The 24,789-nt window shown below is 53.0% G+C and overlaps 1 protein-coding gene across 1 annotated transcript; it reads right to left on the minus strand.

Annotated features, from left to right (window-relative positions):
- Positions 1-609: 609 nt before the first annotated feature.
- GMEB2 (glucocorticoid modulatory element binding protein 2) lies at positions 610-16,638 on the minus strand. Its single transcript, XM_082292735.1, has 10 exons — positions 16,533-16,638; positions 13,726-13,889; positions 8,922-9,019; positions 8,110-8,237; positions 6,582-6,685; positions 5,160-5,317; positions 3,879-3,950; positions 3,210-3,347; positions 2,565-2,687; positions 610-2,382 (listed from the first exon to the last, which is right to left on the minus strand). Exons 2-10 carry the CDS (start codon positions 13,854-13,856, stop codon positions 1,736-1,738), a joined length of 1,599 nt encoding a protein of 532 aa, XP_082148861.1. The 5' UTR covers positions 13,857-13,889; positions 16,533-16,638; the 3' UTR covers positions 610-1,735.
- Between the last annotated feature and the right edge of the window lie 8,151 nt (positions 16,639-24,789).

A 24,789-nucleotide genomic window follows, 5' to 3' on the forward strand; every position in this document is an offset into this window, starting at 1 on the left:
GTCACAGCACAGGAATGGGGGAATTTGGGTTGGAAATACACCTCAGGTGTGGCTCAGCACTGCTGCTCAGGCTGCAGAGGCAAAAGGCAGCTCAGGGTGACCACAGCCCTTTATATGTCCTCAGTCTGACATGCTACTGCTGTCCCAAGTACAGCGATACGACAGCGATATCTTAGCAGCCACCAGCTGGGAGGGAAAAGCCTCTGATAAGGCAGGACTCCTCCTCATCAACTGCAGCCCCAGCTGAGTCTCTGCCAAAATGAAGCAAAATGTAAAGCTTCAGAGGAATAGATCATTTTTCTTCCTGATTACGTGTCAGAACTCTTCTAAACATAGGTTGGGGACCAGTGGTTATCAGCACTGAGTGCAGCCAGGCTGTCCCAGCTGCGCCACAGACAACCAGACTTTGGAGCCGCATTTCATGCTCCTTGCACGCTCATGGCCAGAGGGAGCACAGAGAACACATACATTTATATTTAATAAAGTGTGTTCCTGTCCTGCCTTAGCCCCACTTCACAAGCCCAGCTGTCACACCTGGATGTAGAAAATGCAATAAACCAGCAATATGCTTTCAAAAAAATATTTATTAACTCAATAAAGTGACTTGTTGTTGCTGCTGTTGCCAGATCAAATTTGGAGAAACCCCAACACTCCAAGCGCCTGACTCCTTCCAGCCGGAGACAGTGTGAGACACACAGGCCCTGGGATGGGACCTGGTGAGAGCTGCAGTGAGTGGGGTGGCTGAAGGAGAACTGGGGGGTCAACCACCCCGTTACAGAACAGCTGCTTGAACCCAGCAGGAAGGGAATGGCAGTGTCCGGCTCCCACGGGATGCTGGCGACTGGGGACAGCAGGGTCCCCCCTCATGAGGAAGTGTGAGCTCCCCAGAGCGTGGCCGTGGGGTTCAGCTCTGCATGCTCCGCAGCACGGCTCTGCCATGCAGAAGAAGCTTCCCAACCAGGGCTTTGCTTAAAAAATCACTGTTGGCTTAAAAAAATCCCAAGAATGGATTTTTTTTTTGAGAAAGCTAGAAAAAGATCCAAAATCCTCAGAAGTCACAGCTTTTCTCAGCCCTCTGGGTTCCTCTCTTCCTGCTCCTTCCCCAGCAGACCTGACAACCACCATGACCACTGTCCCAAAAGCTCCCACTTGTTTCTGCCACCCAAAGCCAGCGTCACACACAAAACCCAACCTCCCAGGGCCTGTGCCCACGCTGCCAGAGCCCTTCCTGGTGTCAATGACTGTACACATCCACGGAATTCCTGCTCCTGGCATCCCTCTCCACTCCTGCAGCCCCTGGGGATGGGGAGCAGCCAGCTCCCTGCACACCAGACTCCTCGGGGCAGCTTCCTTTTGCTACCGCCTTCTCCCTGCTCCTGTCCACTCCTCCGATGGACACTGCTCCAGCTGTGCCTGCCAACGAGGCTCAGCTGATGACCCAGAGCAGGAAAACTATTCCAAGAGAACAGGGGAGGAAAGCTTTATAAAAAAATAAGCTCTTTTTTTCTTCCCTCCTCCAAACAAGGCAGAGCATTTCTGCCTTTCCCTTCTCCGGGCATCCTTCCTCCCCCCTCCTTCCCTCTGACCTGAACCTCCTTGCTCCCGACACGAGCCGCTCTGAGTCTTGTTAGCCCGTGCCCCTCATGACACTGCTCCTCGTCCCACAGCGCAGCCAGAGAAGAGGCAGTTCCCCCCAGAGTGGCACGGCCAGCGTCCCTCCAGGCAAGTCCCCCCCTCACTTCTGCTCCGCCTCATCAGCCACTGCAGTCACCTCGATGGCGGCGGCAGCATGCTCGTCCCCAGCGGCCTCAGTGGCACCGGACGGGACAGTCACGACCGTGCTCCCACTGGGAGCTATTTGTGTCACATTCTGGATGGTCGTGCCAAGTCCTGGCAGCGTCAGGAGCTGGAAGGGGCTCACCACCTTCACCACCGTGCTGCCATCCTGGACTGCAGCCGTGCTCAGCACCGTCAGGTTGGAAGCGTCCGGGTGGATCTCCACCGTGCCAGGGAAGGTGGAGCCAGCAGATGCCAGCACCGTGTACCCCCCCAGCAGAGGGGAGGCCGGGGAGCTGGCGGCGGGGGGCTGGGCTGGGGTCTTCCCCATCACCGAAGGCGGGAGGGCTGAGACCACTTTGCCAAGAGGGAGGTTGGCAATCTGGGAGACTGGCACGCCGGGGGTGACAGCAAGCTGCGCCGGCTGGGACAGGACTTGGGAGGTGATGGCAGCTGGTCCGGAGGTGGCCCTGGTCAGCCTGGGGCGTTTCAGAGGGGTAGGAACGGAGACGGGTGTGAGGGTCATCAGGACATTGTTGAGATGCTGCGATTTGTGCTTCAGCTCCTTCGCTCGCTTGCGGTGCTCATCACACTGCTGCTCCAGAGCTGGAGAGAGAAGAGGTTTTGGCTCAGCCTGGATCCTGGACAAGCTTCCCAGAGGCCTGTGGCAACGCCTGGTGTGGCTGGTTTAACAAACACCAGCTTTAACACAACCCCCACTTTCTCAGCCCAAAGGAAAAGGTGCTGGCAGCGATTCCTGGTGCCACACTGCTGTGTCCAGGACATACCTGCCAAATCCCGTGTGTACTGCTCCCTCGAGCGATCCATCTGGCATTTGTGACTGGCCAGGACCTTCTTGACCAGATCCAGCATCCCAAAGTTCTGGACTACGTTGTTGAGTAAAACAGCATCTTAAAAACAAGAGACAGAATCTTTGAGGAAGCAAAATTCCCTGTGCAAACTATTTGTGGCTTGGCAAAAGCCACACAAGAACAAAACACGTCCAGCTGAGACAGCCAAAATCTGCAGGAGGGTAACTCAAGAGGCTGGAGAAGAGGAGAAGGCAGAAGCCATGAGAAAGGGCAAGAGGTCACTAGCGTGTAAACAGTCCTCTCCTGCCCAGCAGGGGTGATAAGAAATCTGCTGGCACAGTAGCTGCTTGCTGCATCGTTATCCCAATGGCCTGAATTCCACCTCAGTTCCCAAGCCAAGTGCTCCTCCAGACCTAGAGCCAGCAGAGAGGAAGCCCCAGGCATGGGGAATTGGAGACCTGAGGTCACCTAAAGCATCCCCAAGTGCAAGCCTTCCCAAGAATCAGCCAGAAATGAGATTTTTTATGATGAGCTATGTCCCTATCATGCCAACCAGATACCTCTAAGGATAAAAAAATCCACAAGCCCCCCTCCCAAGATGACCCGTGTCCAGGTCCTTACCCCCGAGCTGCAGCGGGGGATCCTGTGCTCGCTGCTGCAAACCCTTCATGGTCTCCACCAGCTCTTGATGGAACTCATGGATCACTTCTTCCAGGAGACCACTGTCCTTCAGACCTTGCCAGAAAGCAAAGGTGTCCTCTGAAGAAAGAGAAAGCAAGGGAGAACCTCAAAATCCTCAGCGGGATTTTATGGTGATCTGCTGTGGGTTCCCTGTGGACACCCCTGTAGGGGTGCAGTCCTGTCAGGTTGGGAGAGACCCCCAAGGTCAGGGGGCTGGGGCAAAGCCCACCCAGAGCATGGACTCAAAGGAAAAGGATATGCTCTCCCCATTCCTCTCCCACACCAACAGGACATTTTGCTACAGCCAGTAGCACCAAGGAGAATGATTTCATGACCCCTCTGATAAGATTTTTTTCCCCTAGAGCCATTTGGCCCTGGCTTTGATATGTTAGTGCTTGGAAACAACTTCATCCCAAGGTTGCTGCAGCCAGCCTGCACACCAGTGGGGTATAACACAGTGCTATTCCTTAAGCAGAGAAGGAATAATCCCAGTAGAGGTTCATGCAAAGCTGCTCTGGTAAGAGGGTCCTTCCTGCTCCTTACCCTGCTGCTTCCCTCTTTCCACACATCTCCTCCACCCAGCGAGCCCTGCAGGATCTCAAGCCATACCTCCAATGCTGGTGCTCCAATCGCTGACATCCTCACATGTTTCTATGGTTATTGTAGCTGGGGATCCGTTCACTGCAACCAATAGCAGAAAAGAAGAGAAAAAATTCCCAGGTCCTGATTTTTCCCTGTATTTTCACAGGCTGTTTCCAAGGCAAGCACTCCCTTGCTGCATTTCTGTGACTTCTCCTTTACATTGCACAGGATCACATCTGTTTGAATGCAGATCTCAATGCTGAACAGAGACGCCCAAGTGGTTGCTGTGCCAGCTGTACTTATTTTTCTACATTGGAGTGCAATCCCCAGGGATTACTCCTGCAACCTTTGCAGCACAAGAACACATGCTTGAGAGTAGCATTTCCCTCCCACTCCCCCCTGCAAACACACCAGCACTGCTCAGGGCAGAAGTCTAACAGATTTAGAGTCTGATTTTTCTGGCAGCCCTTTTTACCGAGCCACTGTTTGTCTGGAGGGTTTCTAAAGCCTCCAAGGGAAGAGCAGCCCCCCACTGCACAGGGATGCAGGGGGATCCCTCCTTCCCTCCAGCTCTGCCAAATCTCAGCAGTTTTGTTACCATAGAGCCAGGGAACAGGCGTCATTCATGCTGTGCGCAGGAGCGGGATGGATGGGAATCTGGCCAGAGCCCCACGGAGCTGTGCAGAGCCTTTGGAATGCTCAGTTGCAGCCATTAAATCCAGTCCCTCTGCTCCTTTACTCTGCAGCTTTCAGGGCTCTGGTTATTCCAGCGCAGCCCAGCAGCATGGGAAATGTGTCCCATTGGTGAGCTCATGTTTAACAGGGGGAGCTTGGAGTGGGCTGGGCTGTGCATCAGCAACAGCCTCCCCAGCACAACACCAGGATGTGGTGGATGGGTGCTCTGCAGAGCCAGCCAAGGGGCTTATCCTGTCTCAGAGGCACCACCAGGAACTCAGGGTGTGGGGCACTTTGGGGGCTGTTCTTAATGCTCAAGAGCAAAAGGAGTTAAATATAGAAGCATTGCAAAATTAGAACTCTTTCCAATGAAACAGTTGCCTCTGCTATTAGAGGTCAAACTCATAAAATCAGAGAATGGGTTGGGTTGGAAGCGACCTCAAAGCTCATTTCATTCCAACCCCCTGCCACAGGCAGGGACACCTTCCACTAGACCAGATTGCTCCAAGTGCTGTCCAACCTGGCCTTGAACACTCTCAGAGACAGGGCAGCCACAGGGAGCTTGGTTACGTGACATTCGTGTGCCTTGATGCGTCACAGCCCCTGCTGAGGCTGAGGAATGGCTGCACATACCATCGGCAGAGGCGGGAGTCAGAGGGATGTACTCTGTCGATGTCTGGCTGGTCAGGGACACCCTGGCTCCAGTCAGGTCAATTTTGGTGCTCCGGCAGGTGTTGGAACAGACCTTTGTGTGCTGGTAGAAATCCAGCTCTCCTGAGTCCATGATCTTCCTGAAAGACAGGGAGCAAGCACAAGGACAGGCACATCAGCAACAGCCAAGAGCTCCAAGATGCAGCTCCTGGCAGCCTTCACCCCAAACTTCTGAGTCCCAAAAAGCCAGGAGAGCAGGCAGATCCAACAAAAGCCCTTACTGGGACTGATTTACTCATTTCTTGAGGGAGAAAAGGCAAGAGAGAGCCCCTATCTGGTCCCACTAGCACATCCCCTCCGAAGCTGCAGCTTCCAAAGGGCCAGCTGGAATCTCAGTTCAGGGTGAGATCACAGGGAGCCTCTTCCTTACCTTTTTAACTCGACAGCTCAAAAGGAGACAGGACGTAACCCAATTTATAAACTAAAATCAGGTCTCTTATCTCATTCAAAGGGGGTGGCAACACTGGAACACAGGATCTTCCCATCCAATAACATTGTCTCCAAAGCATCCCCAGGCCTTGCTGGCCAACAACCACCTAAGCTTCCCAAGATTTGCTCCCATGGGCTGCTGGGTTTGCCTTCAGACATTCCTCCTGAAGGTTTTTTTCCCCCCTCTCAAAGCCCTGCCTTGACAAAGCCTAAACCTATTAGGCAAAATTTACAAGGAGCAAAAGCTGCTTAAAAGGAATACGGGAGATGCCTGCACTGAAGCAGAAGAACACAAGGAAAGGCAATGTCATCCTGTGAAAAGAGCACAAAACCACTGACAATTTCTGGGGAAAGAGGTGATTCTTTTTTATCCTGCCCAAAGGCAGAGAAAGACTTTAATTAAATCATAGTCTCAGGCTGGTGTTCAGGAGGACCATACAAGAATTGAATTACTGTAGTTAAGACTAGAGAAGAGAAATGCTTGCAATAGAGAAGCTTTTTTTTTTTTGCCAACGACTTATTTAGAAGTGATGTCAAGCAGGAGTGCTGCAACCAGAGCATTAGCGATGACCAGACTGATTTCATTTGGTGGGTCATGCTGAGAATCCACAGACAGCATGGCCCAGCCACCAAGAGCCATTAAAATTTCCAGTGTCCTTACACCAGCTGGAAACTCAGTGTGGTTCAAGTCCTGAAAAGACCAGAGAAATATTTCTTGCCCCAAATTATTCCCTAGGCACAAGGACAGAACAAAGCCATTGGACTGACCACATTTGGGGCCAGGCCATCATTAAGACAAATATTTAGTGATTCATTTGCTCCCTCAGCAGCAAAACAGCCATTCCAAAGGCTCTGTTCCAGCCCACCACAGTCCCCCAGAAGGAAGTGTCCAGAGATACAAAGGAAGGGACTAACCGGAGCATGATCCCGTTCATCCGGATCGCCCGCTTCCAATCCTTCAAGGTCGACTTGCCTGCCAGGTGGACAAACTCCTTGGGGCTGATTAGGTGATCATGAAACTGCAAAAGGCAGGAGTGCAACATCAGAGCCACAAGCCATAAACAAGCCAAGGGTGCCCTGTGAGCAGGGTTCAGCTGGAACCCGGCAGCGTTTCCCAGTGCCCAGCAGCGGCTGCAGCCTCCACGTGCCACCAAACACCACCAAAACAGATGGCTGCCAGCCACTCCCCCCCCCCAGGAAACACTGCCCAAGTTAGAAAAATTAAAGCCAAACACTGCTGTCACAGATGGTTAGTTAACAGCTGCTCCAAGTCAAGGGTTGAGGGGTGTGTGAGTTTGGAACTGCCCAGCTCAGCCAGGACAGCTGGGGAAACACCCATAGCTTGTGCAAAGTATCATTAACAGCAGGGAGCTGCTCACACTCCCACTAGCAATGGACACTGTGAAAGCTGGGCTGCACTGGTAACATTTGGGTCCAGGGGCACGTTATGCCCCATAGGAGAGAGGGAAGAAACCCATTTGGTCTTTGATTTTCTGTTCCCAAGCCCAACTATCCGTATCAGGGAACCTCTGGCCTCTCTGGCAGCGCACACCCACTGCTCCTGAAAACCAGCTTCAGGGAGCTGGCACGCACCATGCCAACTCTTCCCTTCCTTTTATTGCCCTACACACCCAGCTGTGCCTGAACCCACACATTGACCTAACAGCAACCTGCAGAATCATAGAATTACTAAGGGTGGAGAAAACCTCCAAGATCCTCGAGTCCAACTGTGAACAAGGCAGTTCTCTAGGGAGTTGCCTTACAGTCCATCCCAAAGGATTTCACAAATCCAGGCCACCTCTTTTCCACGGCCATGTTGACCAACATAGAGTAACTCACTGTTACTGCAAGAGAAACTGCATCTCTGAACAAGGACAAGGGCTTCAGTGCAGAGAGGGTGGATTTTAGGAGGCAGCAGCATTACCTGCAGCAGCATCTATCCTGTTACTCAGGGACAGAGGAGACCAACTCTCCTGGGAAGGACGAGGACTATCCTTTAGGAGCCCAACAAGACTCTCCCTCATCAGGGTATTTTTCAGGCCCTCCCTCATCAGGGTATTGTTTAGCCTGTGTACAAATGCCAGCAATGACTCACTCGTGGCATGTCTCTGAATTCATGCAAATTTTAACCATGAGTTACCCAGGACACAGCAGCAACTCTTCAGTAGGTTCCCAATCAATAAATTCCTCGAACTATCAACTTTCCAACTGAGCAGACACTGCAAGTGCCCAAATTTCTTAAACTTCTCAATAACACATTAAATTGAGGCACCAACTCTCCAGCCAGAACTACACAATTTGGTCAAGACAAATACCAGGTACCCCAGCACCAGGAAAACATCATCCTTTCCCACCATGACATGATTCTGATGCAAAGCAACTGATGAAAATTCATCACAACCAGGACAAGCCAGGAAATCCACTGCTGGCCCTCTGTTCTCACCTGCACACACTTCACATTGATCCCAGGGCACACAAACTTCCTCCAGATGAGGTTGGCTTTGCTGTCCCCGCAGGTGATGGGGTAGACAATCTCTGCCTCCAAACTGTCCTCATCTTCAGCCATCTTCACTTCTCACAGGGATCAGTGGAAGGGACAGATCAAAGAGAAACATGATGCAACGAGAGTTTTGAAACTCAGGAATAAAAAAAAAAAGTAGATGATGCATGGGTGAGGTGTGCTGGGGTTTATGGGCACCACTTGCACTTTGCTATTAAAGCATCCAAACACCCAAATTTGTCAGGCAAAACAGCCCAGGCAGATTTATGCCAATCCAGCTGCAGCTGAGCACAGGGAATATGGGAAGTCAACCATTCTTGATAAAAAAGAATGATGTTATCTGGGTGGAGTCACCCTTGGTTTTAAAGTAAAACTGGTTAAGTCAACTCCAGCTCAGCTGATCAATCTTTGCTTCCTAAACTCACTTTCACTTGCAACCAAAGCCAGCAAGTTGCTGCAAAACTGACATCCCTGTGGCAAGCTGGAATGGCTAGAGCCAGGGATGGCCGGACACAGGGACTCACCACGGACCAGGAGAGGGCAGCAGCAGCCCAGCCAGCTGCTGCCAGCTCCCTGCTGGTCACTGAGCCCCCCTGGATGCTGAGAGAGCATCCCCAAGGCCCATAAGAGAACACCGGAGCCCCAGCAGCTCTGCACAGCAGTGTTTGGACTGTCCCATCTGACACCAGCACAGGGCTGTGGCACACCGGGGTGGTGGAGCTGGCACCAAGGGGCTATGGAAAGAGCTGACCTACCTAGAACCGCTTCCTTCAGGTCTGTGGAGGCTGTGAAGGCGGCAGCAGCTGCAGCAGCTGCATTTTCAGTCTCCAGAGTGTCTTCGTTGATGTCACCGCTGGGAAGAGAGGCAGAGGCATTCTTAAGCCATGTGGCCGTGCCACCCCCCCACCCAATGCCCTGTAGAGACATTGCCTCAGAAGTGCCTCAGATCACATTTTCCCACAAGAGCTGAGAGTCAGCTCTGGGTTTGGGAGGCTCAGCTCCATTTTTTCATGTGGCAATGAAGAACCCCACAGCATGCAGGCCCCTGTCAGCAGCCTGGCCAGCACTCTCTTGCCTCCCCTTTAATCCCAGCCCTGTGGATCTGCCTCCAGCCCAGCCCATGCTGGAGAGCTGTCATGGAGGGATGCTGTCAGCACAGCCCTTTGCTCAGAAGTCACTGCCAGCCATTGGCAGCTTTGCCTGAGATTTCCCCAGGAAAAACACGTGTGAGACATGCTGCTGCTGTCTGGGCAATGGACTGGCTGAAGCTCCCAGTATGCAGGATGCTCCAGGGGAGTAGGGCCTCAAGGAGCCACAGAAACACTATAAAGGAATTGGACAAACCCCAAGAGCAGATCTGTGAGCAGAGATAACATAACAGGAGCTATAGACACTTGCAATCCAATCTCTGAGCCTCTTAAAATTTGATATATCCATGATATTCATTAATAGCTGGCTATCCAACTGCTTCCATTCCCCCTACTGAAATATCTGTCTTCTCTGGGTGCTTTGCACATGGACTCACACAGTGACACAGCGCCCACTCCCTTGCTGTTCTCCCATCCCAGCTCTCACTGTGGCAATATGGAGCCCCAAGCCCCTCCAAGGAGCTTCAGTGCACACTCAGAGGGAAAAGGCACTTCTGGTTGTGATGTGGGACATGCTCCTCACCCCCTCAGCTTTGGAGGTGAGGTCCCGATGGGAGGGAGCCCACATTGGTGCCCTTATGGATCCCAACTGGACATCACAGCCAGCACTCAGCAGGGACCATTCCTAATGGGCGTTCATAGAAACACAGAATGGTTTGGGTTGAAAGGGCCCTTACAGTTCATCTCATTACAAGCCCCTCCCATGGGCAGGGACACCTTCCACTGTCGCAGGTCGCTCCAAGCCCCATCCAACCCGGCCTTGAACACTTCCAGGGATGGGGCAGCCACAGCTTCTCTGAACACCCTGTGCCACGGCCTCACCACCCTCACAGGGAACAATTTCCTAACACCCAATCTAAGTCTACCCTCCCTTTAAGATGTGTGTTTGGTGTTGTTACTGAACCTGACTAATTGCTGCAGAAAGCTTGACCTGCAGGGGCAGGGGAAGAAATACAATTAGCTTTTCACATACTTTGGCATATAAACTCCCTAGGAAGACTCTAGAGAGAAAATTCACCTGTAACCTCCCTCAGTTTGGTACCATGGGTGAATTAAAAGACAGTCCTAGTGACTCACTGGCAACCACATTTCTCACTCACAGTGGTGCCACAGGGACAAGGAAATTCAAGAGCAACTTGTTTTTCATTCTGGGCTCCTAACACACAGCTCCAGGGTGGAACTGCAGCTTCAAAGCATCTCTCCCCTCAGCAGCTGCAGGGCAGGTACCTGTGGGGAGTAGCACAGAGATAAGGAAGGCATGGGCAGCAGCTCAGCCTCACCAGGTGAGTGGCTTGGAGATGCTGCTCCAGAAAGAGGGGAGACAGCTCTGCTGTGACAGAAAGGGGATGGACACAACACTGCCTCTGCAGCTCACAGCCACCACCAGCCCAGAGCCCTGGGAAAGCATGGGGAGGGTAACTTGGAAGGACTTGAAAAGATAAACTCTGAGCTAAGGCATTTGCATACAGGTGATTATTACACAAGTGGCAGCAGTCTTGACAGAAGAATTCTAACCAGGAGTTTTTCATCAGTTTGCTGCTGGGTTCTTGCATTTCTCCCGGCGAAAGGCAGCAGCAGCACTTCAGCCAGGTGCCAGAGGCAGCAGCACCCTCTGGCATGCAAAGTCCTGACCCTGACCTGCCTCCAGATCAAGAACCTCCACCAACTTACCCAGAAGAAACCCCCCAGCAGAAAGTCGGCACCTTTCAGAGCTTCCTCCAGAACTCCACCGCATGTGCTCTGAAAAATGACTGAAAGGCACAACTGGATGGGGAGGAATAACCCAGCCTACGCCTTAAACCTCCAGAGGCAAACAAACAAACCAACTCCCAGCTTGTAGGAAAAATTCAAGCAACTGAAGTTTGTGTCTGCCATGGACATGTGGGGGAGAGAAAACCACAAAAAAAGGCGAGTGTCTCCACACTGTTTCTCCCATCCATTCCAGGGAAACAGACTGAGGCAGATGCAAGAGAAAACACAAACATCTTCCAAGTCCCAGAGTGCAGCCCCCCAGCTGGTCCTGCCTTTGCCAGTTGCCATGACGAAGGCAGGGGAGGATGGTTCTCATCTTCCTCCCCAGGAGGATCCATGAACCAGATGGGAGGAAGAGAAGAAAGCACGTGCAGATAACTCAGCGGGCTGGCGTCTCCTTTCTTTTCTGCTCCTGCCTTGCCTGGAAACTTGAGAGAGAAAAGTCTCCCCCAGAATCCTGTGCTGATCAGAAATACAAGTGCCTCATCAGAGAACCAAGCACAGATCCCTCCCTATCACAGACCAAAGAGAAAAGCTTCTTGCTCATTATTATTTTCCCATTTCCCTCAGCCTTTTCCTTAAGAATACATGAACTAATTAAGCTCTTAACAATTGGCCGTATAGAGGGTTTTTTTAATAGCAAACCCATACCCAGATGAGCACTAGAAAAAACCACCAACCCCCAAGCTGAGTTTGGTTTAAGTGTCACACAAGGCAAGTTGAAAGCTCCCCAAGTGAGTGGTGACCAAGCCAACATGAAGGGACCTCAGCCTGTGCCTGCAGCTGCTCTCCTGACACCAGCTGGGGCTGCAGAGGGAAATCAGAAGGAAAGGGAGCCAGCACCACTGTGCCATTGACCCAGGAGGAGCAGAGCCTGGTGGAGGCAACTGCCCAAGGCCAGAGAGAGACCATGGGTGGCTCGTGCTGCCACCTACCAGCAGCCCCACTGCCCTGCTCAGTGGGAGGGGTCAGGCAGGTTTTACTCTGTGACCCCAAAATTCACATCCTTTCTATTAACCCGCTACCATCCCCAAGAATGGGGGAGCAAAGAACCTGTTCAGAGGCTCTTCTCCAGAGAGGTGCATGGAAAACCCTCAGGGAATCTCTTCATACCTTCCAAGACATCTCTGCTCATAGCTGTGACTAAATGAAAGCGTTCCTCTCTGTGCTGTGTAGAGCTGTCCTGCTCCTGACCATCCAGGGGACACTGGGAGGATGAGAAAAGGTTTCCAAAGAAAAACAGGAAGGGAACTAAGAGTGAAAGGAAACCAAGTGATGGAGCCAGCCTCTGCCATGATCCATTCCCCCAGACAACACCACAGTGTTGCACATGGGTCTGTAGAGGCTCAGAGGCACATTACAACCAGGAACCATTCTGCATCCAAGAGCAGCCACATCCCAAGTGTCACATCTGGCTGCTTCTCCACTGAGGGAGACAAGGGAGTCTCCATGGGACAGAAAATAAGAGGAGTAGAGCCCTTCTTCCCCACCATCACTGCTCTTCTGGGAATTGAAAAGATTCTTGGAATCACTCACAGACCCAGGGTGTGGAGAAAGAGCAGGGCAGATCCTGCCCATCTCGGCACCAACAGCTCTTGCCTCTGCCTGTCCCTGCCCATTCTTCACCAAAAAATCATCTATTAATAGGCTTTATCTCAGTTGGAGTAGCACAAGGGGAATGACACCTGGACTGAAACAAATGCTGTCACCTTCTGCCCTGCCCAAAGCCCCAGGGCACTGACACAAAGACATGTTTGAGAAAAGGAGACAAACATCTTGTTGAGAGAATAAACAGTCACTCAACACCCACTTATTTCAAACAAACCTGCCTGGATGCAGCTCCAGGTGTGAACTTGGATTTTCTGGCCACTCAAAGAGCAAAGCACAAAAACGGCTCTGGGCTGTGTCCCACCCAAAAAACCATAGAGAAATAAAGCAAAGAGCCCATTGCTATGTGGGCCTCCAAGGGCACCAGGCAGGCTCTTTGGCCACGGCCACCCTGCCACTGACCAGACCTGAACAAACAGCAGCCCTGAATCCGTAATGCCAACAAAAAAAGGCAGCAATTGGGCAAAACAGCTGCACTTAAACAATCAGACACGTTCACTCGGGTTTTTTGAGCAGCCTCTCCATTCAGGGCAACAATGTTTCAAGGACACCTCTCTCACTCCTATTGCTGGCAGTGGAGGTTCCGGCAGAGCTCAGCCAAAAACCAGCCAACCCCAAACCTCCCCAACCTTCAGGGAAGGGGAGCTCAGCTGCAGCACTCTCAACCTGGTGCAGACTGACTCGTCTTCTGGAGTCCAGAGCTTAGCAAAGCCATCATGAAATAGCAGAAAAGCACTGATTTACCTACTGGTGTACTGTTCCAACCAGATTTGTGTCCACTCCAACATCCACGTCCACTCAGGAAAAGGTATTTGGGGTTGGGATTTTTTCACCCCCTCAAAAGAGGGAAAGAGCCTGTTCTGCTCAGAGCTGCAGAGCCCTGGGCATGGGAAACCCTAGCAAGGAACTGGACACTCCATGGCCACCACTGAGGTCCCCACAGCGAGCAGTGATGCAGGAGGAAGCAGTGGGGGATCAAATCCCAGCCTACAATCACGTGTGGGAGGGTTTCCAGCACATCCCCTCAGCATGCACTGACCCTGTCTCTTACCCGTGCTGGGACAGGTTGGTGGTGACCAGCACTGTCTTCACCTCCTCCATGCCACCGCCATCCACCGCGCCGTCCGGCGTGGTCACCACCACCACCTCCTCCATGTGGACACTGACGTCCGGCGTCGCCATCGTGGCACGAGCGGGAGAGCCGTCGGTCACCAGCTGCTTGTGGAGAAATGAGGGGAAGCCCCGTGTCAAAAGGTCTCCCTGCTGAACTCGGTCATGCAGGGAACATGCGTGTGGTGGGAGCAAGGAGAAAGGGCTGGAGGGGCTCCACACTTCTAAGGAGAAGAGGATGGGCAAATTCCCAAGTGCTCCATCCCAGGAGGAAGGGTGAGGGGAAGCTCAACCCAACACACGCTGTGCAGGCTGGGTGAGAATGACAGGCATGGGTGGGACCAGGGTGCAGGAGGTGAAGGGCAGAGTGTTACAGAGGTCCAAAAAAAAAATGTTCCTGGCATCCACCACAAACTCTATGAAGATAGTCAGTTTGAAGGTGCATTTCCAAATGTATTTCAAACTATCTCACGATTTCACACTGTTGGAGGAGCTTGTCACTGTCTCCTCCACAGTAAAACAAGGACTCTTCCCTCCTCCAAAGTCACACACAAAAAAAAAAATCAAATTAAAAAAGCACATCAAGCCCGCAGAAACAGTGACATCTGGAAACTATTTCAAAGTGTGCATTTCTAAAAAATCAGCAATAGATGTAAGGCAGCACTCCCTCTCCAGCTCTCTTGGAGCTCCTTTAGGAACTTAAAGAGACTCTAAGGTCTCCTCAGAGTCTTCTTTTCGCTTCTCCAGCTCTCTCAGCCTGTCTCCAGAGCAGAGGTGCTCCAGCCCTCAGAGCATCTCCATGACCTCCTCTGGATTCGCTCCAGCAGCTCCACATCTTTCTGATACTGGGGGCCCCAGAGTTGGATGCAGCACTACAGGTGAGGTCTCACCTGAGGAGAGCAGAGAGGGAGAATCCCCTCCCTCGCCCTGCTGCCCACATTGCTGGGGATCAGCCCCAGGTAAGGAGAAATTGGTAGCTACAAAGCATCTCCTATAGCCCTAGTGCAGTCCGCACAGAGACAAGTAAGGGAACACTTTGCCCAGGGTGTTCAAGTTCAGACCCTCACAGAGTACTCCAAGCAGTGGCACAGAGCACAGCAGAGATGCCACTTGGCTCCCACCACTTCCCCAGGCCACAGCTGGAACAGGGCACTGATCCAGCATCTCCAATGTGACTTAAAACCAAGTTCACGCCCTGCAGAATCACCTGCCTGACCCACAGGGACATCATGAGGTGATCTTTACCTTCACAGAGCTCTCAGGGTTTATCTGAGGTGGACTGGCCCCTCTGTGCCAGCCCACCACAAAAGCCACTAGCAGAAGCACTTCAGTTTTCACAGCAGCATGGATGCTCAGCTGCCTTCGGCTCAACCACTCCAATTTTTGTTGTCACTCTATCCCTAACCTTGTCCTTCATTTTGGGGTAAAACCCCTCCCACAGCATTAGCATCACTCACAATGGCCCTTGAGCTGGTTGCCGGTCAGGATGCTCCGGACATCCTGCCCTGCATCATGGGATTGAACTCCACGTGTGTTGCTCAGATGCCTCTGGGCAGGAACCAGCATTGAATAGAGAAAAAGTGGGCTGAAAACATAAGTAATCTAAAAAGTGGCTAAAAACACACCAGCAGTGGGACAGTGGAGGGGGACGAGGGGCAGCCCAGCACTACCAGGATTCAGGGTATCCATGCATGTCCCTCCTGATGCATCTTTCAAGGTGCTGAGAGCATGTCAAGGGCTGTGGGAAAGATTTGGGGTGAAGTGAGGAAAAAATATAAAAGAAAAAAAAGCACAGCACAATTGGGAGAGGTGAGAGATCTTTTTGGGTGCAGCATCAGGAGGGCAGAGACCAGAGAGATTGCACTGGGGGCAGCCAGCAGGGCTGTGCCCAGAGGAGGGATGCAGTATGGATGCAGAGAGCTACTCAGAGAGAGAGGGGATGCATGGGGAAGCGGCTTCAGGGGGGTTAAACAGAGGTGCACAGGGTGGGGGGGGGGGGGGGGGTCATGAGGGTGCAAGAGGATGCACAAGGGGTACATGCAGGGAGCAGATGGAGAGCAGCACAGGCAGCACGGGTGGGGGGCTACACGGAGAGGGGGGCACAGGGGGGCTGCAGCTGCACGGGGGTGCGAGGGCACATGCAGGGGGGCTGTGCAGAGGGTGCGTGGGTGGGGGGCTGCCCGGAAGAGAGTGGCAGGGAAGCTGCAAGAGGGTGGAGAGCGGCCTCACGAAGCGGGGGAAGAACACGGAGGGCAGCATAGGGGGGGACACGGAGAGGGGGTGCCCGTGGGGGCTGCGGCTGCACGGAGCGGGGGGTGGGAATGTGCAGAGCGGGGTGCACGAGAGTGGAGGGCGCTGCACGTGGAGGCTGCCCGGGGAGGGTCTCACGGGGGACCCCGGCGCCGAGACGAGCGGGGGGCGGGCAGGGGGTGCCCCGAGTGTCTTCGCCGTGTGTCCCCCCGGCCCCTCGCTGCGGGGCGGCGCGAGTGCTCCCGGCGGGCGCGGGAAGGGGGCTGCGGGGGGGTGAGAGGGGCGCGTGGGCGCGCTCCCGCTGGCAGGGAGGAGGAGGAAGAGGAGGAGGAGGAGGAGGAGGAAGAGAAGGAGGAGAAGGAGGAGGAGGAGGCGGGGGGGCCGCGGGGCGGGCGGGCGGCCGGGCGCTGCCGCCGTAACGTCCTGACGCTCCGCAGGGACCCGGGCGGCGCGTGCGGCGGAGGCCCCGCGGCGGGCGAGGCCGCACCCGGCGCTTACCTCGGGCCGGGGTCCGCGGGCCCCGCTCGGGCTGCGGCGGCGGGCGCTGGGGCCGGACGGCGGTGGCCGCGGGCAGGGCGGCTGCGGGGCCGGGGGGGAGCGGGGCTCCGCCGCGCGGCTCTCGGGCCCCGCGCAGGCGCACGGCCCACACCGGCTACCGGGACTTATTTGGCGCGGGCGCCGCGGCCCGCGCTCCCCGTGAAATAGGGACCGGGCGGGCGCTCTGCGCCTGCGCCGCCGCCGGGCGGGGGTGGGAGGGGGCGCGGCGCGCGCCGCCGGGGGTCCCCGCGAGTGGGGTCCTGCGGGGGAGCCCCCCCGTGCCCCGTGTGTGCCCCCCGTGCCCCCCGGCTGTCCCCCGAGCCGTGCCCTGCGTGTTTCTCCTGGTTGCTGCTGCCCCCCGTACTGCCGTGTGTGTCCCCCGTTCCCCGCGTACCCGCCCATGTCTCCTGTCTGCCCCCGCACCGTGTACCCCGCTTGTCTCTCTCTGGCGTCCTGCATGCCCCCCGTGTCCCCTGAATGTCCCCCCCCCGGGCTATGTGCCCCATGCGCGTCTCCCGACCGTGCTTCCCGTGTTCCCCCCACATCCCCTGCGTGTCCGCATCTGGGGTCCTGCACGATACCTTGTCTCCCGCATGTCCCTTTCCCGGCTCCTGCATTCCCCCCATGTCCCATGCATGTCCCCGTGTCCCTTGCATGTCCTTTTCCCAGGTCCTGCATGCCTCCCATGTCCTCTCTGTGTGCCCCCTGTGTCCCCCTCCTTAGTCCTTTGTGCCCCTCGTGTCCCCTGTGTATCCTTTTGCCGCGTTCTGCATCCCCCCCGTGCCGCCTGTATATACCCCTGTGTTCCCTGCATGTTCCCCCTGGGCTGTGTGCTCCCTGTGTGTGTCCCCCAAGCCCTGTGTCCCTCTCTGGCTCTCCAGGGTTTTGTGAAAGCCCTCAGCTGTTCATCGCTGAACACTTTCTTGCACTCCTCCAGGGCTGGTGCAGCCACAGCTTCTCTGGACAGTCTGTGCTGGGGGCTCACCACCCTCACAGGGAAGAGTTTCTTCCAAATATCCCACCTAAATCTGCCTTCTGTCATTGGGAAGGGATTCCCCCTTGTCCTGTCACTCCATGCCCTTGTCCAAAGTCTCTCCAGCTCTCTTGGAGCTCCTTTAAGCACTGGAAGGGGCTCTAATATCTCCCTGGGGCCATTTCCAGCATTTAAAAAGTGCCCTTGTCCAGTTTGATTCAGCGTCTGTTTTCCTGTTTGAGCCCCAATGTGCTGCTGGTCCTTATCAGCACTAAGTCTCAAGCTGTGACTCTGCTCTCTTGTTTCCCTGGCCACGACGAGCTCTCACAGGTTTTGCTGTGAGGCCCAGGGTTTGGGAGACACTGAAGAATTTCTCAGGGAGGACTTTTTGCATGATCTTGCCACATTGCACTTCTTCTGTGAGTAGGTGGTTAACACGTTCTGGAAAGAGATGAGTGAGGCCAGAGGCCCCAAAAGTCATGAGTCCCTTTTGGAAACACTCACTATGTTTCCATTCTGTCAGCTTTTCACAGCTACTGGGTGGGTGGCTTTTCCTGACAGGTGTTCAGGTGGCATTTGGTCTGTTTAGTATTTTTTACACAAATTTCTAATGATCCTGTCTGATACATTTGTGGTGGTTTATTTAATTTTTTTTTCCCAAGTTTCTTCCTTTCCATTTTTTGTCCCCATGCAAACTAACCGCGCCTGATAAGCAGCTGCCACCTCTATTTCCCTCATGTTCCCCCTCACTTACCAGTCTACGCAGGCTAATACCATCAAAATGATATTCCACAAGGAGTTGTATTTCTCCTTCTCCAAGATAACCAGCGGTAACCAGCAAGGTGAAATCACCCACTGGAAATGGTGACTCCCTTTTCCATGGAAGCCTGTCTGTCTCTCTACCAGTGCCATTGCTGGTGTCTTCCCTGGCAGCTGCATCCTCAGGTCTTCAGTGGGGTTGGACAGCACAGATAAAAGGTCCCTTTTTCCACTAAAACCATCTCCCGACAGTGCCCAAGAACAGCAGCCTCATCAACACGGTAAGAAGCAGCAAACCCCCAGTAATGCTGCCCTACTCCAGTTTTCCTGGCAGGCAGTGATCTCTTGGAAAGCAAAACTTGGCTTTTGCTGTCAGATCCCAGGATACAGGAAGGTGCCTGGGCTCTTCCTAGCACAGAGAATGGGATGATTTCACCTCCTGGCACCTGCTCTGCTCCCCGCTCTGCCCCTTTGTCAGTGGGCAGACTTGCCCCAGCCATGGTGCCAGTGAGGCTGCTGAGAAAGGATGAGCTGTTATTTTTCAAACCAAATCACTCCGCAAAATTTCTGGGTTTTGCCTGCCCAGGTGAGCCTCTGCATTTACCTTGGCAGAGTCTCTTCTCTCTTCCCTTCCCTTACTCAGGCACAGTTCAAGCACTTTGTAGGGATCCCTTCAAGAGTTATGTAGAAATTCTGCTTTCTTGACCTGGTTTTGATTTTTGCAGAAGGGATTTTTTGACGTGGGTGTGGAGTGACAGGACAAGGGGCACCGACAGAGGGCAGGGTTAGACTGAATATTGGGAAGAAATTCTTTCCTGTGAGAGTAGTGAGCCCTTGGCACAGGGTGCCCAGAGAAACTGTGGCTGCCCCATCCCTGAAAGTGTTCCAGGCCAGGTTGGGTGGGGTTTGGAGCAACCTGAGGTAGTGGAAGGTGTCCCTGCCTGGGGCAGGGGGTTGGAACAAGATGGGCCTTAAGGTCCCTTCCAACCCAAACCATTCCTTGATTCTGTGATTTTGTGGGTGCTACAGTCTGGTTCAAGCCTTCAGTATTGTGTCTTCAGCACTCAGCCCTGCAGGGCTGCACAGTGGGCTGGGCTGGAAGGCGGTGGGAGCCTCTCCACAATTCCCTCTGATCCTCCTGCCCCATCCTGCCCCAAGAGATTCCATGCCTCTGTGGTTTTCTCCTTCAGATCAAAAAGGATGAAGGATGTGTCTTGAATTAACTGGTTAAAGACCGTGCTCAGTCTCATCAATATATCTTGAATTGTGTGGCAGCAAGGACTGTGCCTGTTTTCCTAAGACAAATGCAGAGGTTTACTTTAGTACATCCATATTTTAGAAGAGCCTGGGTTAGTTTGATGTCTTTTCCTGGTCTTAAAATCAAGAGTCATACACGGTTAGAAGGGGAAAAGGGATTTTACCTTGGTATTTATTTTAAGGATCCTTAGGTGTACACGTCTAGGTCATATGCATCGAGATGCACCCCGCCGAGTCTATCCCTGTGTCTCTCTCTCTGTGTCTCTGTGTCTCCCCCCCAATATTGGGTATAACATTATAGGTTTTACTAATTAGCAGATCTATCAAAGATTCCCCAATGAGAGGCTCAAGTGAGCCCCCCTCCCCAAGGAACCTTCCCCTGGATGGTTCTATCTTGGTTTACAGAATGTGTTCTGGAGAGGACCTTGGGGTCTGGGGCACACTGATCCCTAGCTACGAAGCTTCTAAAATGTTTAGTCTCTTAGCTTGACAAACAAGTCCAAGAATGTAGGCAAAAAGCACCAGGAATACAGAAGTTGTAAAAAGGTATAACAGGGGTATAAAAGAAAAGGCAAAAATCTTCGTGGCATCAAGTTGACTGTATCAAATCTCAGAGGAAAAGCGAGCAATGCTGCGTTTGCAGTCAGGTCATTATCTCCAGAATCAGGAAGGTCACGCTGCAAAAATAGAATTCCTGTTTGTGTGGGCAGCAGCGTCCTGAGGACACATGGGAAAAGCATCGGGCATGGGCTGCTCTGCTATTGCCACCACCATGATAGTGCCTGGCACTGTCCTGGCACTGTCCTGGCACTGTCCTCCCTGCCCTTACAGAACACCACCCTGGGAATGAAATTTTACCCCCCTGCCATCCCCTTGGTTTGTCTCTTTTTGCACTGAGTGCTGCTGAGCTCTGTGGAAAGTCTCCCACACTGGTTATTTTGATGGGATTGCAAGATGTGGGACAGCCCATGAGGATGCTGCTGTCTCAATATCCCTTCAAGGACAGGGAGGACAGTGGCCAGTGACATTGGACACTGCTTGTGGTGGCAAAAGCCCCCCGCAAAAGGCAAGTAGGGGATCCTTTCCCCAGCAGCCGGGAAAGCAGCCAGGCACCATCCCCCCACATGTCCCTGTGGATTACAAACTTTTCAGTTTGTTTTCAGTTGCAGCTTTAGGACATTTTTGTGTACCTGGCCCAGGGCTGGGACTTGGAGCATTGGCTATGCAGGGTCTCATGGGCTGGGGTCCCTCCTCCCTGGGAATTACAGCCCTGCTCCCTCTTGCTCTGTCCAGCCCCAGCTGGATCCTTTCTCAGGAAAAGCTCATGAAGGAAGCGCTGGAGTTTTTAATAAAGAAGCTCATGTGTTTTATAGAACTGCATTTGTTGTATTTGTAACTGCCTTATATCTTTTTTGATCTTCCTGTGTAAGGACTTTGCACACCCTCACTCCCAGCCACAGGGGGTGGCAGCAGGACCCTCATTCAAGCATTTATTACTTTGTCCCACTGAGAATGGTGAAAAACTCTCAATTTCTGCTTCTTTTATGCTGTGTAAAAAAGCACACACTGAGCATTCAGAGTCTTAGTGTCTATTTTGTTAAATCTTTAGGTCAATTTTCTGTTTTATGCTGTTTATGAGTATTCTCACAATACAAAGAGAAGCCTTGGAACTAAAACAATCCATTTATGGAGAGAGATGGACACATACGGTTTCATACCAACTTTATTTCTTTTTTTTTCCTTTATTTTTTTTCATAATCACTTCTTTTGCACAACAACAACCTCAAGTTGACAATGAAATGCACGTGGCAGACCGAAGGGAACCAGACAAGGCTCTGTTAGGGATGGAAAGTCTTTCCATGACTCTGTGCCAGCTCCCCACCCGGCACAGGGGACGGTGACCCCGGCTGTGGCAGGAGGAGCACATCCTGCCCAGAGGACAGCCAGGGTGCTGAGCCCCGGGGTGACAGCTCAGCCCTGTGCCCACACAGTCATCTTCCAACCCTCTCCTGCAGCCATGGGCCAGGGTGTTCCTCCCGGGGCACACAGCTGCATATCCCAACTTTGTACTTTGGTACTTTCCATTTCAGAGCACTTTAGAGACGTGGAGGCATCGGCTCTCCCGTGGTCCCCGTGGGGAGGGAGCGTCTGTGTCCCCTTGTCAAAGGGTGTGGGAAACTGAGGCAGAGGAGATGCCAGAGCAAGGATGCCCAGCTGTCCCCTGCGTCCCTGCAGCCCGGGGACCAGGGAGCACCCACACGTAGGCGTGGGCCAGTGTGCCTCTGCTGCTTTACTTGAAGACAACTGACTACAAAGGTGGAGTTTATTGGTCTTACTATGTCATCTCGTCCCTAGCATGGGGAGTAAGAAATCTCTAGCACCGTAAACAGCCATTCCCTGACTCATTTCAAGTGGTATCAGAGTGTATGTGCATATATCATTTCCACGGATGCGTTTCTGTGCGCGTGTGCACAGCCGGGTGCACAGCCACTGCGAGGAGGACAGGAATGCCATGGGAGGGATATAACGAACCCCATGAGACAGGATTGCAGAGCCAGGGCCAGAGAGTCACGCTGGGCTAAGCTAAAGCAAGCAAGCTGAAGTTTACATTTGAAAGGGAGCAGCAATACTGACCTACCCCCGAGGCAGGATGCATGCAATCGTCAACTCCCACCGGCCCTGGAAGGTCAACTCAAAAACAACCCCACAACTGGGTTAGAGCAAGATTTTTTAATGACTCCAAAATAATAAGACAAGGCTCAGTCCAGAAGCAGTCAGAGGGGCCAGCATCCTTGGAAGTGCCTATTTACAGACAGAGCTGAGCTCTGCTGTACAGGATAATGCAGGCACAGAGCTGTAATTTGGGCTGTGAGGCCGGTTGTCCCAGCTTCCTACAGCTTCACCCATCGCCCGGCTGTTGGTGCCAGCTGGGAGCTCATTTAGCTTCAGCTCCTCAGTCTTGCCTGAATCTGAGGCTCTTCTCCAGAAGGGCTCTTGGAAGGCCTGTGCATGCACATAATGATGTCACCCTCCTGACTTTCCTCCCTCACACCGCTGCCACATTCGAGGTCCAGGCAGGGACACCGTGGGTGCCCTGAGGATGCTCCCCCGACAAGGCACATTCCCATGTCCTTATGCTGCTGCAAAAATGGGGCTGAAAACTGTCAGTTCAGAACTCAATTCATAAACACCTTCAGGAATCAGTGGAGACCTCAAGCCCCACCACAAGGAAGGTGACCCCAAGAACTGTGGGGTTTTGCATGCCGTGTCCACTACCACAGTACGTAGGAATGCTCCAGGAATGACACAGGCTGGGGCAGTAAGGATGTTAATGAGGATACTTAATTAGTCTCAATTGAGGCATGAAGTATGCAGCTGCACACAGCCAATAGCATGAAGGGATATGGAAAGGCATGGAATAACCATGATCCTGGCTCGTGCCACATGCTGCAGGTTGGGCACAGTGCTGCATGAGCTCCTGGCCACGATGGGTTTGGAGCAGTGGGTGGACACTCCTCATCCAGCCAACACCACGCAGCCAAAGCAGTCACACATTTCCCTGATAGTGCTCCATGGCACTGGACAAGCTCCTGAACATCCCTACTCCATCCATCTGCACCAGGCAAACATGGCTCTGCGACACGTAAAGCCTCTGGCCCCACAGGTGAGGCAGTTTCCTTGGCACAACGTGTCTCTGCAGCAGCTACCTGACATTACCAATGTGCACGTCCCTGCTCCTCTGGTGCAGGAGCTTATCCTGCAGTAACACATTTTCCAGCCATATCCACTGTCCCTCACTGCACCAACCTGAGGGAGAGGAGAAAAATTCATTTCCCAGTGCTCACACCTGCACAAGCACCATCTGCCAGGCCATTCAGCACTTGCCAAGGGAATTTTTGCCAGGAAAAGCTATTGCAAGAATAAGTCCCAACTTGAGACCCATCTGGGCTCCAGGGAGGGGGAGGAGAGGGGCGTGGGGCAGCACAAGGGACCGAGAGGGAAGATCCAGGCAGGAATTGAGCCTGGAGACTCAGGAGCTGTTTGGGAGGACGGCTCTGACCAGCACAACCTGTTACTGACCATCTCTCTTCCAGCACATGCTAAACCTGACAGATCCTGCAGCTTCAGCAGGGTTGCAGGGAACCACCTGGAACCTCCACACGGGGAGGTTTGGATCAACACTAATTATATGTGCTAGAATTGAAGCATCACCTCTACTCTTCCTCTCAGCCCTTCCTTCTCCTCCCAGCATGAGGAGCAGCCGTCCCCGCTCTCACCGCCCTGCCTGCAGGACTCGGCTGCCTCCAGCTCCCAATTCCATCGTTTTCCAGCTACTCTCTGTCCAGCATCCCACTGGCACCCTGCCTTCGCCTGGCCCAGCCTCTGACTCCTTCTGAGCCCCCAGGAGAGAGTGAGAATGGCCATTTCTCTTGTTTTCAACTCTTGCTCATGAGTACAACATTTCTGATAATAATAATCATAATAATCATAGTACTAAAAACAGTATTTACAACAAGCTCCAGGTCAGAATTACACACCAAGCAAACACTCAGCACCACAGAGAGTAGGACAGGGTTAATATCTTGCAGATACCTTCTCAGATCCCACCAACGCAGGACACAGACATTTGACGGTTTCAACCATTTCTTACACACAAACATTTCATTTAAAGTACTTTTTAAATTTTTTTTTTAAACTTTTTAAAATTTCTCGTCACTATATGGATGAGGTGATGCTGATGGTGATGCCGCGCTCTACACAGATGCTTATCTAAGACAGCTGCTACTATTAACTGATCATTAGCTACTGTTAAGAAATTCAACCCTCAGTTTCCTTCTTTGCCCTAAATCTAATTTTCTTTTGTCACTGACAGCACAGGAGCTTTTTAACAGCCCTGTCCTCCCCGCAGCCCAGGAGGAGGGGTTCGGGAGTAAGGTAGCCCTTCCTTTTAGGAGCAGAGTCCCCTGACATCAAGCCATGGCCATGGAAGGATCCCTCCCACATCCAGCTGGGAATTCTGTGGAGATCAACAAAGAGCCCTGGGATTTGGTCTCCAGCAATCTGCCCTGTGATGGCCCCAAAGAGCCACATCCATCTCTGGAAAGAGGGAAGGATTATTCTGTTCACTAAAAGGCTGTTTCACAACCACGCCCCGTCTCTGTTGGATTTGCTTTCCTAACCGAGTGGAATCCTGTGTTGTGGGAGCACTGAGGAGCCCACAGAGGACTG

The sequence above is a fragment of the Coloeus monedula genome (genome assembly GCF_965178545.1).
Source record: "Coloeus monedula genome assembly, chromosome: 17".
NCBI classification, from domain to species: domain Eukaryota; kingdom Metazoa; phylum Chordata; class Aves; order Passeriformes; family Corvidae; genus Coloeus; species Coloeus monedula.

Bases quoted from the DNA above. Each gene is read 5' to 3' on its own strand.
- GMEB2 (XM_082292735.1), bottom strand. From the start codon at position 13,856: ATGGCGACGCCGGACGTCAGTGTCCACATGGAGGAGGTGGTGGTGGTG. The intron at 8,238-8,921 runs GTAGGTCAGCTC...CCCTGTGAGAAG, and splicing joins CCTGAAGGAAGCGGTTCTAG to TGAAGATGGCTGAAGATGAG. The intron at 6,686-8,109 runs GTGAGAACAGAG...TGCCTTTTGCAG, and splicing joins TCAATGTGAAGTGTGTGCAG to TTTCATGATCACCTAATCAG.